At 46.5% G+C, this 17,866-nt stretch overlaps 1 protein-coding gene across 1 annotated transcript in view; it reads left to right on the top strand.

Annotated features, from left to right (window-relative positions):
• LOC112260878 (supervillin) overlaps positions 1 to 17,866 on the top strand; it is a 118,776-nt gene that overhangs the window by 52,564 nt on the left and 48,346 nt on the right. Inside the window, exons 7-13 of the mRNA XM_042329049.1 lie at positions 840 to 877; positions 1,782 to 1,846; positions 2,091 to 2,212; positions 3,688 to 3,777; positions 14,049 to 14,198; positions 14,577 to 14,730; positions 17,202 to 17,401. Of these exons, the coding sequence (XP_042184983.1) occupies positions 840 to 877; positions 1,782 to 1,846; positions 2,091 to 2,212; positions 3,688 to 3,777; positions 14,049 to 14,198; positions 14,577 to 14,730; positions 17,202 to 17,401 (819 nt within the window). The remainder of the gene's footprint in view (positions 1 to 839; positions 878 to 1,781; positions 1,847 to 2,090; positions 2,213 to 3,687; positions 3,778 to 14,048; positions 14,199 to 14,576; positions 14,731 to 17,201; positions 17,402 to 17,866) is intronic.

Here is a 17,866-nt window from a genome sequence, read left to right as displayed (position 1 = left end):
GCTGATAGGTCAGAGTGGATGAAGTCTGATAGGTCAGAGTATTGGGACGTAGCCCAGAGTGGATGAAGGCTGATAGGTCAGAGTATTAGGGACGTAGCCCAGAGTGGATGAAGGCTGATAGGTCAGAGTATAGGGACGTAGCCCAGAGTGGATGAAGGCTGATAGGTCAGAGTATTAGGACATAGCCCAGAGTGGATGAAGGCTGATAGGTCAGAGTGGATGAAGTCTGATAGGTCAGAGTATTGGGACGTGCCCAGAGTGGATGAAGGCTGATAGGTCAGAGTATTGGGACGTAGCCCAGAGTGGATGAAGGCTGATAGGTCAGAGTATTGGGACGTAGCCCAGAGTGGATGAAGGCTGATAGGTCAGCGTATTGGGACGTAGCCCAGAGTGGATGAAGGCTGATAGGTCAGAGTATTGGGACGTAGCCCAGAGTGGATGAAGGCTGATAGGTCAGAGTGGATGAAGGCTGATAGGTCAGAGTGGATGAAGGCTGATAGGTCAGAGTATTGGGACATAGGTGAGAGTGGATGAAGGCTGATAGGTGAGAGTGGATGAAGGCTGATAGGTGAGAGTATAGGATGCAGCCATCACCTCAACAGAAGGGCTGGATGGCTGGAGTCTGATGGATATTGAAGGACCTGGATAAAACAAGTGACTGGATAATACACAGAAGGTTACCACATATGGTAAGATCACCAGTGGGTGTGATACATGCTGGAGGCTGGATGGATTTTTAAGCTCTCAATACTTGGATTGTTTGTTCTCTTGTGGGTCATTTGTACTGTGTCTTATAGAAAAAGACCACTATTGAATTTTGTCTTTGTTTTGTCCCTCAGGTCTCATCTGACTCCAATGGAGTTACAGAACCCAGAAGGCAAGTATCCATGGATATTTGCTTCATTTAGTTACCAATAACACTCTTAATTTTAAAAAAATTCTTAGTTGCCTCCCCATCTAACAGCACAATGGTTGAGGTGAACAATAGCTAAACTTGCCTAGATGAATTGACTTTGTCAGTCAGGGAAATACACACACAAACACTTCTGAAAGTTATGAATTGAACCACTGTTCCCTGAAGGAGGGAAATGAGGTACACAGTTATGGGGGTTCGAACTCGAGAGTGTTGGCATCCTAGCAATATTCCAAAACATTATACTCTTCACCAACTAATTTGTGACAGATTTTCCATGCAAATGTTCTAAAATCTGCAAAAAACCAATATGCGCATTTTCCCACCAGAGATGTGTTTCCATCAAACTGCTCTAGCCAACAGCTGGCAATTACAGTGTGGGTAGGCTACCTACACTATGAGATTATTATAGAATAGAGCGATTTTATTATTTGTCAAACAGCAGTCAAGCATCCATCATCATGTCACCAGAATAAGACCCTTGATATATTTATTGGAAAGGAGCACCCTGTGAAGTTCATTCAATCTGTAGCCTAATAAACTGCAGGCTTTCCTGAGTCCTAGTGGGGAGGACCACACAACATATCGAGCGACTCAAAAGTCCCTTTGATATGATGATTTTTATATCAATATTTGCCCATAAAGATTTTTCCACTGACATTTCTCGCATAATTATTTTTACCGACAAACAAATTGTCTGACGGCTTTTCTTATGAAATTGTACCGGCATTTCGTGTTTCCATCTGCCCGGTTGGGATTTTTTTTTTTTTTTTTCATGCGTCAGGTAATTAATTCATGGTTGGATGGAAACGTGGTTTATGTTGTGATCTGACATTGACATCAATTTTCTGCCCTTCCCTTTTCACAGCTGACGAAGACAAGCTTGATGAGAGAGCTAAGATGAGTGTGGCTGCTAAGAGGTCCCTTTTTAGGGTACAGTATCTGCCTTGTGTGTAGTTGTCTACATTTAGGGACAATTTCCCGGTCACAGATTAAGCCCTGAACTAAAAATATATTTCAATGGACATCCTCCTTTGGGCCTGCTTTTCAGTCCAGGATTTGGCTTAATCCGTGTCCAGGAAACCAGTCCATACATTATATTCCCATTGTTTTATGTATGTCGTTGATGAGCAGAGATTTACTCCTTGGGACTGTTCCTCTTTGATTCCCTTCACAGGAGCTAGAGAGGATCACAGGTAGCGTTCCCAGACCACGGTCCCGTGAGAGGCGTCTGTTACGAGTCCAAGACCGCTCGCACACACAGCCTATCCCCAACAAGGAAGTGGACATCGCTCACACGTACGTCACCCTCTGATCATTACGGAGCGCCACTAAGGTCAAGGGTTTAAACATTTGGGTTGAGGACAGTTGGTGAATAGAAGGTGACACTATCTCTTAACTCGCTGTTTCTTAACGCTCTCTCCCTCAACTCTCTCTCTCTCTCCCTCAACTCTCTCTCTCTCTCCCTCAACTCTTTCTCTCTCCCTCAACTCTCTCTCTCTCTCTCTCCCTCAACTCTTTCTCTCTCCCTCAACTCTTTCTCTCTCCCTCAACTCTTTCTCTCCCTCAACTCTCTCTCTTTCCTCTCTCCCTCAACTCTTTCTCTCTCCCTCAACTCTTTCCCTCTCCCTCAACTCTTTCTCTCTCCCTCAACTCTTTCTCTCTCCCTCAACTCTTTCTCTCTCCCAACTCAACTCTTTCCTCTCTCTCTCTTTCTCTCTCTCAACTCTTTCTCTCTCCCTCAACTCTTTCCCTCTCCCTCAACTCTTTCTCTCTCCTCAACTCTTTCTCTCTCCTCCCTCAACTCTTTCTCTCCCCTCAACTCTCCCTCAACTCTTTCTCTCCCCCTCAACTCTTTCTCTCTCTCCCTCAACTCTTTCCCTCTCCCTCAACTCTTTCTCTCTCCCTCAACTCTTTCTCTCTCCCTCAACTCTTTCTCTCTCCCTCAACTCTTTCTCTCTCCTCTTTCAACTCTTTCTCTCTCCCTCAACTCTTTCTCTCTCCCTCAACTCTTTCTCTCTCCCTCAACTCTTTCTCTCTCCCCTCAACTCTTTCTCTCTCCCTCAACTCTTTCCCTCTCCCTCAACTCTTTCTCTCTCCCTCAACTCTTTCTCTCTCCCTCAACTCTTTCTCTCTCCCTCAACTCTTTCTCTCTCCCTCAACTCTTTCCCTCTCCCTCAACTCTTTCCCTCTCCCTCAACTCTTTCCCTCTCCCTCAACTCTTTCCCTCTCCCTCAACACTTTCTCTCTCTCCCTCAACTCTTTCTCTCTCTCCCTCAACTCTTTCTCTCTCCCTCAACTCTTTCTCTCTCTCTCAACTCTTTCTCTCTCTCCCTCAACTCTTTCTCTCTCCCTCAACTCTTTCCCTCTCCCTCAACTCTTTCCCTCTCCCTCAACTCTTTCCCTCTCCCTCAACTCTTTCCCTCTCCCTCAACTCTTTCCCTCTCCTCAACTCTTTCCCTCTCCCTCAACTCTTTCCCTCTCTTTCCTCAACTCTTTCCCTCTCCCTCAACTCTTTCCCTCTCTCCCTCAACTCTTTCTCTCTCTCCCTCAACTCTTTCCTCTCCCTCAACTCTTTCTCTCTCCCTCAACTCTTTCTCTCTCCCTCAACTCTTTCTCTCTCCCTCAACTCTTTCCCTCTCCCTCAACTCTTTCCCTCTCCCTCAACTCTTTCCCTCTCCCTCAACTCTTTCTCTCTCTCTCTCTCTCAACTCTCTGTTTGTCTCTGTCTGTCTGACTGCTCTGTCTGTCCCCTCTTTCCTGGACATATAAAGTGGTCCTGCTATGTCCTCACAAACGGTGATGGTCCACTCCACAGTAGCACCTCTCCCCAGTCCCACTGTAGTCAGCACCATCACAACCAGGTGTGTGTGTGTGTGTGAGCACTGGACATGGGTTTACCTAACTGATATCAATTACATTCCATTCAGTATCATTTGGCTTGTGACATTGCATGGAATGTACCGTCCATCTGTGATTAATATGAAGATATTATTGATTCATTCATAGGGTTGCAAAATTCAGGTAACCGTCCCAAAATATGTTGGGGTTTTTTCTCCAGAAATCCTGGTCAGAGGATTCTGGATGTTCTGCTTATTTCCCCTGACTCCAGGAATCTTCCAACAGGGATTTCTGGAAAACATGGGAATTTTAGGAAAGTTACCAGAGTTTTGAAACCCTACTCATTAATTTGTAGTTGTTTTATCCAGAGCAGGATGGGCAACTGGCTGTATGCCCCCGATCACACCAAAACATTTGATTTTGTATTTATTTTTTAGGAACTCAGTCCGGGTCTCAACTTACTATTGAGAGTTCGAATAGTAGAATACACAAGGTGCAAATTTCAAAATTTGGTTGTGTATCAACAGTTCTCTCTTATGTCAGCAAAAATATTTTAGATTGGTAAGGGGGGTCTATTTAAACCTGTAGTAATCATTTGATATCGTTTGATATCGTCACTCTCACTCACTCAGATATCATATGAAAAACTGCAAGCCTTTTCTCCGCCCAATGGCAAAATGAGTAGAATTGCATGAAATCAGTTTTAAAGTGGCTAAATCTTCTCTCCCCCACAATGTGTAGAATTGCAGCAAACTTGCTTTAAAACTGTTTAAAAAAAAAAAATAAAATTCTGTCCACTGTCAAGAGGGTGGCCGCTAAAACATTTAGCTTAGTGCCAGCTAAAGGCTAGTGGGCCCTCTGACTGTGTGAAGGCTAGTGGGCCCTCTGACTGTGTGAAGGCTAGTGGGCCCTCTGACTGTGGGTATGCATGTCATGAGGAGTTATGATTTATTTATTTTTCTTGCCCCCACCTCCATCAAACATGCCGATCCCTTCTCTCTAAGGATACAGGCTGAATGGATTTGTCAGGTCGACTGAGGATACAGGCTGAATGGATTTGTCAGGTCGACTGAGGATACAGGATGAATGGATTTGTCAGGTAGACCGAGGATACAGGATGAATGGATTTGTCAGGTCGACCGAGGATACAGGATGAATGGATTTGTCAGGTCGACTGAGGATACAGGATGAATGGATTTGTCAGGTCGACCGAGGATACAGGATGAATGGATTTGTCAGGTCGACTGAGGATACAGGATGAATGGATTTGTCAGGTCGACTGAGGATACAGGATGAATGGATTTGTCAGGTCGACTGAGGATACAGGATGAATGGATTTGTCAGGTAGACTGAGGATACAGGTCGACTGAGGATACAGGATGAATGGATTTGTCAGGTCGACTGAGGATACAGGATGAATGGATTTGTCAGGTCGAGGATGAGGATGAATGGATTTGTCAGGATGAATGGATGAATGGATTTGTCAGGTCGACTGAGGATACAGGATGAATGGATTTGTCAGGTCGACTGAGGGATACAGGATGAATGGATTTGTCAGGTCGACTGAGGATACAGGATGAATGGATTTGTCAGGTAGACTGAGGATACAGGTCGACTGAGGATACAGGATGAATGGATTTGTCAGGTCGACTGAGGATACAGGATGAATGGATTGGGCAGGCAGCTGTCTGCTCCACAGTGCCTTCTGCTGTTGGTCGTGTTCAGGTGTCTCACATTACCTTGCTATTTTTGCTAACTCACTTGCATGCTGCTGGCTTGTTTCCCTTGAATAGCTGTGTGAACCAATGACATGTATAAACCCTGGATTGCTGATGCTAAATATTGGCCATTCAGAGGCTTTGAAGCCACCGGTCGGCCATATTGACACCCCCTTAGTTGGAACAGTCTTCCCATAGAAATGAATGGAATTCTACAGTATTTCAATTAAAATACAAAATAACATGTATTGAAGTATTTGTTTTTGTAGTGGGGACAGTAACATTAGTACTCTAATAAAATACTTTAAGGAAAATGTATTTTATTTGTATATCTCACATAATCTAATTTAAAAGTCTACATTAAGGTGTCTGTAATTTTAATAAATGCATTTCTAATGCTTCCAAAATCTTGTTTTACAATTGAAGAGGAGTACCAAGATGGCTGCACCTTGTGTCTTCAATACAGCGACCCATGTTTGTCACCTAAGGTTTATACACATCTTTGGTGTGAACCTCCATAGACGTTTTTTTTTTTTTTTTTTTTAACCTTTTATTTAACTAGCCAAGTCAGTTAAGAACAAATTTTTATTTTTGATGACGGCCTAGGAACAGTGGGTCAACCGCCTTGTGGGTTAACTGCAGAACGACAGATTTTTACCTTGTCGGCTCGGGGATTCGATCTTGCAACATTACAGTTACAAGTCCAACGCTCTAACCACTAGGCTACCGGCCTGTAACCACTAGGCTACCGGCCTGTAACCACTAGGCTACCGGCCTGTAACCACTAGGCTACCGGCCTGTAACCACTAGGCTACCGGCCTGTAACCACCAGGCTACCGGCCTGTAACCACCAGGCTACCGGCCTGTAACCACCAGGCTACCGGCCTGTAACCACCAGGCTACCGGCCTCTAGCCACCAGGCTACCGGCCTCTAACCACTAGGCTACCTGCCGACCCCAATGTACTAGAGCATATGGGTTGAAAGTTTTTTTTCTTTTCTCTCAAACCTTAATAAACAATTCCAGGTGAAAGCCAAATGCCATAGCTTTCTGTGGTGGGGAAACATACATTATTCAAAATATGACTTTATTGCTAGTTTGATGAATACAGCCATAACTAAACAGTGCAAAACAGCTGTCAGCTCAAGAGATTCTAATACTGATATAGAGAGGTCTGCAGAACTATGGGGCAAAAAAACTGGTGGGGTTGGATTAGATTGTTGACAACATGTCAACTATTTAGTCTCCAAATGTTTGTTGAAAACATAAATACATTTGCACAATGAGCACTTGTTGTCTCTCAAAATGATTGCTACAGTTGTTGGTTAGCTATCTGGTGAATTTTTGCCACATTTAGCATAGACATGGCACCAGTCAAAATACTCAAAATAAGTCATGGTATCAGTAACAAGATACAACGAGCTGAAACAAAACACCTACAATTCTCCACAAGGCTGCTTCCTGTCATTGTTACTAGCTATCTGACATAACAACACATATTCGTGACGTTGTCAGCCAACCCGTCTATAAAATCAAATGTTATGTCACATGCGCCGAATACAACAGGTGTAGTAGACCTTACAGTGAAATGCTGAATACAACAGGTGTAGTAGACCTTACAGTGAAATGCTGAATACAACAGGTGTAGTAGACCTTACAGTGAAATGCTGAATACAACAGGTGTAGTAGACCTTACAGTGAAATGCTGAATACAACAGGTGTAGTAGACCTTACAGTGAAATGCTGAATACAACAGGTGTAGTAGACCTTACAGTGAAATGCTGAATACAACAGGTGTAGTAGACCTTACAGTGAAATACTGAATACAACAGGTGTAGTAGACCTTACAGTGAAATGCTGAATACAACAGGTGTAGTAGACCTTACAGTGAAATGCTGAATACAACAGGTGTAGTAGACCTTACAGTGAAATGCTGAATACAACAGGTGTAGTAGACCTTACAGTGAAATGCTGAATACAACAGGTGTAGTAGACCTTACAGTGAAATGCTGAATACAACAGGTGTAGTAGACCTTACAGTGAAATGCTTACTTATAAGCCCTTAATCAAAAATGCAGTTCTAAGAAAATACACACAAAAAAAGTAACAGAAAAAATCAATAATAATAACAAATAATTCAAGAGCAGCTGTAAATAACAATAGCAGGGCTTTATACAGGGTATTACGGTACAGAGTCAATGTGGAGGCTATATACAGGGTATTATGGTACAGAGTCAATGTGGAGGCTATATACAGGGTATTACGGTACAGAGTCAATGTGGAGGCTATATACAGGGGTACCGGTACAGAGTCCATGTGGAGGCTATATACAGGGTGTTACGGTACAGAGTCAATGTGGAGGCTATATACAGGGGTACCGGTACAGAGTCAATGTGGAGGCTATATACAGGGGCTACCGGTACAGAGTCAATGTGGAGGCTATATACAGGGGGTTACGGTACAGAGTCAATGTGGAGGCTATATACAGGGGTTACGGTACAGAGTCAATGTGGAGGCTATATACAGGGGTTACGGTACAGAGTCAATGTGGAGGCTATATACAGGGGGTACCGGTACAGGGTCAATGTGGAGGCTATATACAGGGTATTACGGTACAGAGTCAATGTGGAGGCTATATACAGGGGGTACCGGTACAGGGTCAATGTGGAGGCTATATACAGGGGTACCGGTACAGGGTCAATGTGGAGGCTATATACAGGGTCAATGTGGAGGCTATATACAGGGTATTACGGTACAGAGTCAATGTGGAGGCTATATACAGGGGGTACCGGTACAGGGTCAATGTGGAGGCTATATACAGGGGTACCGGTACAGAGTCAATGTGGAGGCTATATACAGGGGTACCGGTACAGAGTCCATGTGGTGGCTATATACAGGGTGTTACGGTAAAGAGTCAATGTGGAGGCTATATACAGGGGTATACAGGGGGCTACCGGTACAGAGTCAATGTGGAGGCTATATACAGGGGCTACTGGTACAGAGTCAATGTGGAGGCTATATACAGGGTGTTACGGTACAGAGTCAATGTGGAGGCTATATACAGGGTGTTACGGTACAGAGTCAATGTGGAGGCTATATACAGGGGTACAGAGTCAATGTGGAGGCTATATACAGGGGGTACCGGTACAGGGTCAATGTGGAGGCTATATACAGGGGTACCGGTACAGGTACAGAGTCCATGTGGAGGCTATATACAGGGGTACCGGTACCGGTACAGAGTCCAAGTGGAGGCTATATACAGGGGTACCGGTACAGAGTCAATGTGGAGGCTATATACAGGGTGTTACGGTACAGAGTCAATGTGGAGGCTATATACAGGGTGTTACGGTACAGAGTCAATGTGGAGGCTATATACAGGGTGTTACGGTACAGAGTCAATGTGGAGGCTATATACAGGGTGTTACGGTACAGAGTCAATGTGGAGGCTATATACAGGGTGTTACGGTACAGAGTCAATGTGGAGGCTATATACAGGGGCTACCGGTACAGAGTCAATGTGGAGGCTATATACAGGGTATTACGGTAGAGTCAATGTGGAGGCTATATACAGGGTATTACGGTACAGAGTCAATGTGGAGGCTATATACAGGGGTACCGGTACAGGGTCAATGTGGAGGCTATATACAGGGGGTACCGGTACAGGGTCAATGTGGAGGCTATATACAGGGGTACCGGTACAGAGTCAATGTGGAGGCTATATACAGGGGGTACCGGTACAGGGTCAATGTGGAGGCTATATACAGGGGTACCGGTACAGAGTCAATGTGGAGGCTATTTACAGGGGGAGGCTACAGGGGTACCGGTACAGAGTCAATGTGGAGGCTATATACAGGGGGTACCGGTACAGGGTCAATGTGGAGGCTATATACAGGGTGTTACGGTACAGAGTCAATGTGGAGGCTATATACAGGGTGTTACGGTACAGAGTCAATGTGGAGGCTATATACAGGGTGTTAGGCTATATACAGGGGTACAGAGTCAATGTGGAGGCTATATACAGGGTGTTACGGTACAGAGTCAATGTGGAGGCTATATACAGGGGGTACCGGTACAGAGTCAATGTGGAGGCTATATACAGGGGCTAACGGTACAGAGTCAATGTGGAGGCTATATACAGGGGTACCGGTACAGAGTCAATGTGGAGGCTATATACAGGGGTACCGGTAGAGAGTCAATGTGGAGGCTATATACAGGGGTACCGGTAGAGAGTCAATGTGGAGGCTATATACAGGGGCTACCAGTACAGAGTCAATGTGGAGGCTATATACAGGGGCTACTGGTACAGAGTCAATGTGGAGGCTATATACAGGGGCTACCGGTACAGAGTCAATGTGGAGACTATATACAGGGGCTACCGGTACAGAGTCAATGTGGAGGCTATATACATGGGCTACCGGTACAGAGTCAATGTGGAGGCTATATACAGGGTATTACGGTACAGAGTCAATGTGGAGGCTATATACAGTGGCTACCGGTACAGAGTCAATGTGGAGGCTATATACAGTGGCTACCGGTACAGGGTCAATGTGGAGGCTATATACAGGGGGTACCGGTACAGGGTCAATGTGGAGGCTATATACAGGGGCTTCCGGTACAGGGTCAATGTGGAGGCTATATACAGGGGCTACCGGTACAGAGTCAATGTGGAGGCTATATACAGGGCTACCGGTACAGAGTCAATGTGGAGGCTATATACAGGGGCTACCGGTACAGGGTCAATGTGGAGGCTATATACAGGGGGTACAGGGTCAATGTGGAGGCTATATACAGGGGCTACCGGTACAGGGGCAAGGTGCGGGTGGAACGGTGTCGAGGTAATTGAGGTAATATGTACATGTAGGTAGTGTTATTAACGTGACTATGCATAGATAATAACAGAGTAGCAGCAAGATAGAAGGGGAAGGGAAATGCAAGTAGTCTGGGTAGCCATTTGATTAGCTGTTCAGGAGGCTTGTGGGTAGAAGCTGTTTAGAAGCCTCTTGCCTCTTGGACCTAGACTTACCACTCTGGTACTACTCTGGTACCACTCTGGTACCACTCCTGTACCGCTTGCGGTAGCAGAGAGAACAGTCTATGACTAGGGTGGCTGGAGTCTTTGACTATTTTTAGGGCCTTCCACTGGCATCGCCTGGTATAGAGGTCCTGGATGGCAGGAAGCTTGTCCCTGGTGATGTACTGGGCCGTACGCACTAACCCCTGTGCTTTGCGGTCGGAGGCCGAGCAGTTGCCATACCAGGCAGTGATGCAACCTGTCAGGATGCTTTCCATGGTGCAGCTGTAAAACCTTTTGAGGATCTGAGGACCCATGCCAAATCTTTTCAGTCTCCTGAGTGGGAATAGGTTTTTGTCGTGCCCTCTTCACGACTGTCTTGGTGTGCTTGGACCATGTTAGTTTGTTGGTGATGTGTCCTCTTCACGACTGTCTTGGTGTGCTTGGACCATGTTCGTTTGGTGGTGATGTGTCCTCTTCACGACTGTCTTGGTGTGCTTGAACCATGTTAGTTTGTTGGTGATGTGTCCTAGGTTTTTGTCGTGCCCTCTTCACAACTGTCTTGGTGTGCTTGGACCATGTTAGTTTGTTGGTGATGTGCCCTCTTCACGACTGTCTTGGTGTGCTTGAACCATGTTAGTTTGTTGGTGATGTGCCCTCTTCACGACTGTCTTGGTGTGCTTGAACCATGTTAGTTTGTTGGTGATGTGTCCTCTTCACGACTGTCTTGGTGTGCTTGAACCATGTTAGTTTGTTGGTGATGTGTCCTAGGTTTTTGTCGTGCCCTCTTCACAACTGTCTTGGTGTGCTTGGACCATGTTAGTTTGTTGGTGATGTGCCCTCTTCACGACTGTCTTGGTGTGCTTGAACCATGTTAGTTTGTTGGTGATGTGCCCTCTTCACGACTGTCTTGGTGTGCTTGAACCATGTTAGTTTGTTGGTGATGTGTCCTCTTCACGACTGTCTTGGTGTGCTTGAACCATGTTAGTTTGTTGGTGATGTGTCCTAGGTTTTTGTCGTGCCCTCTTCACGACTGTCTTGGTGTGCTTGAACCATGTTAGTTTGGTGGTGATGTGTCCTCTTCACGACTGTCTTGGTGTGCTTGGACCATGTTCGTTTGGTGGTGATGTGTCCTCTTCACGACTGTCTTGGTGTGCTTGAACCATGTTAGTTTGTTGGTGATGTGTCCTAGGTTTTTGTCGTGCCCTCTTCACAACTGTCTTGGTGTGCTTGGACCATGTTAGTTTTGGGGATGTGCCCTCTTCACGACTGTCTTGGTGTGCTTGGACCATGTTAGTTTGTTGGTGATGTGTCCTCTTCACGACTGTCTTGGTGTGCTTGGACCATGTTCGTTTGGTGGTGATGTGTCCTCTTCACGACTGTCTTGGTGTGTTTGGACCATGTTAGTTTGGTGGTGATGTGTCCTCTTCACGACTGTCTTGGTGTGCTTGGACCATGTTAGTTTGTTGGTGATGTGTCCTCTTCACGACTGTCTTGGTGTGCTTGAACCATGTTAGTTTGTTGGTGATGTGTCCTCTTCACGACTGTCTTGGTGTGCTTGGACCATGTTCGTTTGGTGGTGATGTGTCCTCTTCACGACTGTCTTGGTGTGCTTGAACCATGTTAGTTTGTTGGTGATGTGTCCTAGGTTTTTGTCGTGCCCTCTTCACGACTGTCTTGGTGTGCTTGGACCATGTTCGTTTGGTGGTGATGTGTCCTCTTCACGACTGTCTTGGTGTGTTTGGACCATGTTAGTTTGGTGGTGATGTGTCCTCTTCACGACTGTCTTGGTGTGCTTGGACCATGTTAGTTTGTTGGTGATGTGTCCTCTTCACGACTGTCTTGGTGTGCTTGAACCATGTTAGTTTGTTGGTGATGTGTCCTCTTCACGACTGTCTTGGTGTGCTTGGACCATGTTAGTTTGGTGGTGATGTGTCCTCTTCACGACTGTCTTGGTGTGTTTGGACCATGTTAGTTTGGTGGTGATGTGTCCTCTTCACGACTGTCTTGGTGTGCTTGGACCATGTTAGTTTGGTGGTGATGTGTCCTCTTCACGACTGTCTTGGTGTGTTTGGACCATGTTAGTTTGGTGGTGATGTGTCCTCTTCACGACTGTCTTGGTGTGCTTGGACCATGTTAGTTTGTTGGTGATGTGTCCTCTTCACGACTGTCTTGGTGTGCTTGGACCATGTTAGTTTGTTGGTGATGTGTCCTCTTCACGACTGTCTTGGTGTGCTTGGACCATGTTAGTTTGTTGGTGATGTGTCCTCTTCACGACTGTCTTGGTGTGCTTGGACCATGTTAGTTTGTTGGTGATGTGCCCTCTTCACGACTGTCTTGGTGTCCTTGGACCATGTTAGTTTGTTTGTGATGTGCCCTCTTCATGACTGTCTTGGTGTCCATGTTAGTTTCTTGGTGATGTGCCCCTTCACAACTGTCTTGGTGTGCTTGGACCATGTTAGTTTGTTGGTGATGTGCCCTCTTCATGACTGTCTTGGTGTCCTTGGACCATGTTAGTTTGTTTGATGTGTCCTCTTCACGACTGTCTTGGTGTCCTTGTTAGTTTGTTGGTGATGTGTCCTCTTCACGACTGTCTTGGTGTCCTTGTTAGTTTGTTGGTGATGTGTCCTCTTCACGACTGTCTTGGTGTCCATGTTAGTTTGTTGAGGTGGACGCCAAGGAACTATAGGGGGAAGAAGCTTGTTCGAACACAATATATTCTTCACTTAAGTATCTTTCAACATTTTTCTCAGCATCACTGCCTTCACAATTGTTTATACTCTTAAAGGGATAGTTCACCCAAATTACAAAATGACATTGTGTTTCCTTACCCTGTAAGTCGTCTATGTTCAAGGTTATGCAGGAATCCATGCTTTGGTTTTGTTTACCTGACCACTGTCTCCAGATGTAATTTTGTGATGTGGGTAAACTGTCTCTTCAAGTTCATATGTTGAAATGTGTCACACGTCTTGTGATGCTGGCTGAGGCTCAGTGCATCGGTCAGGTTCCCGTGTGGGGGGAGTGTAGCACCCGGTTTGTTTACTGACCGAGGATAAACTTAAGATGTTGACCGAACCAAACGTCTAATATTCTCTACTACAGATGGCCAACAGCATCGGCAGTTTGAGTAACTACTTCAGTGTCGTCGAAACACATCTACTTATAACTGCTGTTGCCATGGCTGCATCCCGAGTCTCCACCCTTCTCCAAAAGTATGCACTTGCCAATGCTTACATCATTCTGACCGCTGCGCTCTCGACCAATCCTGTGCTTTTATATCCATGACAGGCTGTGTGCAATTGCAAGGGGGTGGAGAATCGGGATGCAGACCTTGCTTTGATCAGGAATTAGTTATTTACCTTGGTGCTATTCATAGGATACGTTTATCTGACTTAACGATGTTGTTTTGACAGAATGTGTTTGACTAGTTACTCACCCAGAATGTCAACATTGTCTAGAGATTGTCCTTCAATTGTACAGTACATGCATTACATATGGCCCTGCAGCTGTTACCCAAAGCAGCACAACATGCACTCATTGTGTGTGTGTGTGGTTCCTCCTCCCAGCTTGCAGGAGGCGTCACAGCACGGCTCCAGGGTGCGGAGCATGGGGGAGCAGGAGAGGGAGGCCCAGTCAAGGCAGGCAGGAGAAGGACCAGGGCCTGAGAGGATGATGGAGGACCTGGATCCAGATGAGCCTGACCTCTCCACTCTCAGGTACAGGTAGACTAGGAGTTGAGCACATTGTCTCAATCCCAAATGGCACCCTAAGCTCTGTACTGTATAGTGCAGTACTTTTGACCAGGGCCCATTGGTGCCATTTGGGACACAACCTTACTCTCTTGTGTAAAACAAATGAAAGTGTGCTTGGAGCCGCCCAAAAGTAAACCACATCAAAGTGATTTGCAAAAGACCTGATCTGATTTGGCCAAAAGACCTGATCTGATTTGGCCAAAAGACCTGATCTGATTTGGCCAAAATACCAATTAGTGGCAAAATATCAGAATTGGGCCGCCTGAGTAAAAGCAGCCTATTTAGGGAATACGGTGCTATTTGGGTCACACCCACTGATTACCATCTCCTCTCCTGTCCCAGCCTGGTGGAGAAGATGGCCCTGTTCAACCAGCTGTCCACGCAGCCCTCCAAGCCTGCCACTAAGGGGTCTGGGGCCTCCAGGGTGGACACCCGCCAGCGTAGGGCAAACTCCCGCTTCCAGACCCAGCCCATCACCCAGGGAGAGGTGGCTCAGGTAGGGCAAACTCCCGCTTCCAGACCCAGCCCATCACCCAGGGAGAGGTGGCTCAGGTAGGGCAAACTCCCACTTCCAGACCCAGCCCATCACCCAGGGAGAGGTGGCTCAGGTAGGGCAAACTCCCGCTGCCAGACCCAGCCCATCACCCAGGGAGAGGTGGCTCAGGTAGGGCAAACTCCCGCTGCCAGACCCAGCCCATCACCCAGGGAGAGGTGGCTCAGGTAGGGCAGGGGTGTCAAACTCATTCCACGGAGGGCTGAGTGTCTGTGGGTTTTTTGCTTTTTCCTTTCAATTTATTTAGACCTAGACAACCAGGTGAGGGGGAGTTATTTACTAATTGGTGACCTTAATTAATCAATCAAGTACAAGGGTGGAGAGAACCCGTAGATACTTGCCCCTCTGTGGGACGAGTTTGACACGTGTGGTAGGGAGTCAATCCGTCAATCACTACTGTTGTTATCCATTAACCAGGTAGAGGTGGATCAGGTAGAGAGTCCTGCCCCTCTTTCAGCCCAGATAGAGGCTCTTTTCACCAGGGACTTTATGGTCTTCTTCCCTCTTGCAATTCAACACTGCAGCCTCTAGGTGTCACGCAAGTCAAGGAGACATGGCTGTTGTCCAAACCAATATTTAATTTCTGAATTGGTTCAAATTACATTTAGGGTTAAGGGTTTGGTTAAGGCAAGGGTCAGTTTTGGGGTTAGTCGGGCTGTCAATGGGATGGTGGCCAGGACCCCTCCGTCTCTACACAAGTCAAGCTCTACACTGACAGTATCTTGTTATACACCAAAGTCTTTGTCTTTGCCCTGATACAACTACATTTGGATCATACTTTGTAAACACTGAAGAACTCACACAATCACACAACTATTCAGTGATTTAAGATGAGCAGCATGTATTGAACTAATATAAAACAACAACATGAAGTCATGATGTGTCTCTACAAGAGATAGATCCTATGGGTACCTCTCCTCCTCCTCCTCCGTTAACTAATGAAGAACAAGTAAGACGCAAGCAACCTGAAATTTAGAGAACATCAAATTTCGACCCATCATCAAAGATTGCAAGGAAGTTGTGTTGTACTACAGGGGAATGCAGCCTGCTAGGTCTAAGGTTGTACTACAGGTGAATGCAGCCTGCTAGGTCTAAGGTTGTACTACAGGAGAATGCAGCCTGCTAGGTCTAAGGTTGTACTACAGGTGAATGCAGCCTGCTAGGTCTAAGGTTGTACTACAGGAGAATGCAGCCTGCTAGGTCTAAGGTTGTACTACAGGGGAATGCAGCCTGCTAGGTCTAAGGTTGTACTACAGGGGAATGCAGCCTGATAGGTCTAAGGTTGTACTACAGGTGAATAAGATCTGAACAAAGTGGCGACTATTCACAGAAATGAATCACTCCTAAAAAGTGGGATGAATGATAATGCATGACATTGTAATGCTATGATAATGCCCTACTAAAGAGTGGCCACTTACACTGTGTACAAAACATTCAGAATAGCCTCAATTTGTCAGGGTTATGGACTATACAAGGTGTCAAACGTTCCACAGGGATGCTGGTCCATGTTGACTCAAACGCTTCCCACAGTTGTGTCAAGTTGGCTGGATGTGATTTGGGTGGTAGAACATTCTTGATACACACGGGAAACTGTTGAGTGTGAAAAACACAGCAGCGTTGCAGTTCTTGACACAAACTGGTGCACCTGGTACCTATACTAACTAGTTATATGATCCCTTATGTCTTTCACCTGGATTCACCTGGTTAGTCTATGTCATGGATGTTTTGTATACTCAGTGTACATGCTTTCCATTGAGAAAAACAAATGCTTCATTGATCATTTATTATGAACAGCTATGACTTATGAACGATGGCATTATTTATATGACAGGTTTGTGTTTTCTGAATTACCTCAAGGCCTGCCTTGTCTGAAGCAATATTTTGTTTAGAGTTGGAGATGGTCCATGTTTGGTTTTGGACAGCTACCCTCCTTGCTCTGATATCTTACTGCATCTGTTCTGACTGCATGCTGTCCTTTCCCCCCTGCCCCTCTATCCCTCCCTCCCACTGTCCCTCTATACCTCTCTCCCTGTCCCTCTATACCTCTCTCCCTGTCCCTCTATACCTCTCTCCCTGTCCCTCTATACCTCTCTCCCTGCCCCTCTATACCTCTCTCCCTGCCCCTCCCCTCCCTCCCACCGTCCCTCTATACCTCCCCCCCGTCCCTCTATACCCTCTCCTGTCCCTCTATCCCTTCCTCCCACCGCCCCTCCCCTCCCTCCCACCGTCCCTCTATACCTCTCCCCTGCCCCTCTATACCTCCTCCCCCGTCCCTCTATACCTCTCTCCCACTGTCCCTCTATCCCTCCCTCCCACCGTCCCTCTATACCTCTCTCCCACTGTCCCTCTATCCCTCCCTCCCACCGTCCCTCTATACCTCCCTCCCCGTCGCTCCCTCCTCTCTCTTCCTGCAGCTGCAGAATGGAGACAGGGTCAAGCTAGAGCCGCTATCCGTTTCCTTGGTCCGCTCCGTGGCATCCGTCAGCTCACAGCTCTCGGTTGCCACAGTAACCACGGTGAACTCCTGCAAGGGTGACCACTTGGGGAAATCTACGGCCGTCCCCTACAACCCCCCTGCCCCCACCACTACCACCCTGGACAGAGGAGGGGTGAGGTGTGTGTCTTTATGTTATAACAGCTCTAAACTGTATCAAATAATTCAGCCTTCACTACTATTGATAGTGTATTGTTGCAAAATTGAATAAAACTCTGTCGCACGCTCTCTCTCTCTCTCTCTCTCTGTCTCTCTGTCTCTGTCTCTCTCTCCTCTCTCTCTCTCCTCTCTCTGTCTCTCTCTGTCTCTCTCTGTCTCTCTCTGTCTGTCGTCTGTCGTCTGTCCTCTCTCTGTCTGTGTCTCTGTGTCTGTGTCTCTGTCCTCTCTCTGTCTGTGTCTCTGTCCTCTGTCTGTGTCTGTCTCTCTCTGTCCTCTCTCTGTCTGTGTCTCTGTCTCTGTCTCTGTCTCTGTCCTCTCTCTGTCTCTGTGTCTCTGTCCTCTCTCTGTCTCTGTCCTCTCTGTCTGTGTCTGTCCTCTCTCTGTCTGTGTCTCTGTCCTGTCTCTGTCCTCTCTCTGTCTCTGTCC

Source organism: Oncorhynchus tshawytscha, linkage group LG10, assembly GCF_018296145.1.
Source record: "Oncorhynchus tshawytscha isolate Ot180627B linkage group LG10, Otsh_v2.0, whole genome shotgun sequence".
NCBI lineage: Eukaryota > Metazoa > Chordata > Actinopteri > Salmoniformes > Salmonidae > Oncorhynchus > Oncorhynchus tshawytscha.
The sequence above is the reverse complement of the archived record's forward strand: the minus strand, read 5'-3'. Positions and strand labels throughout refer to the sequence as shown.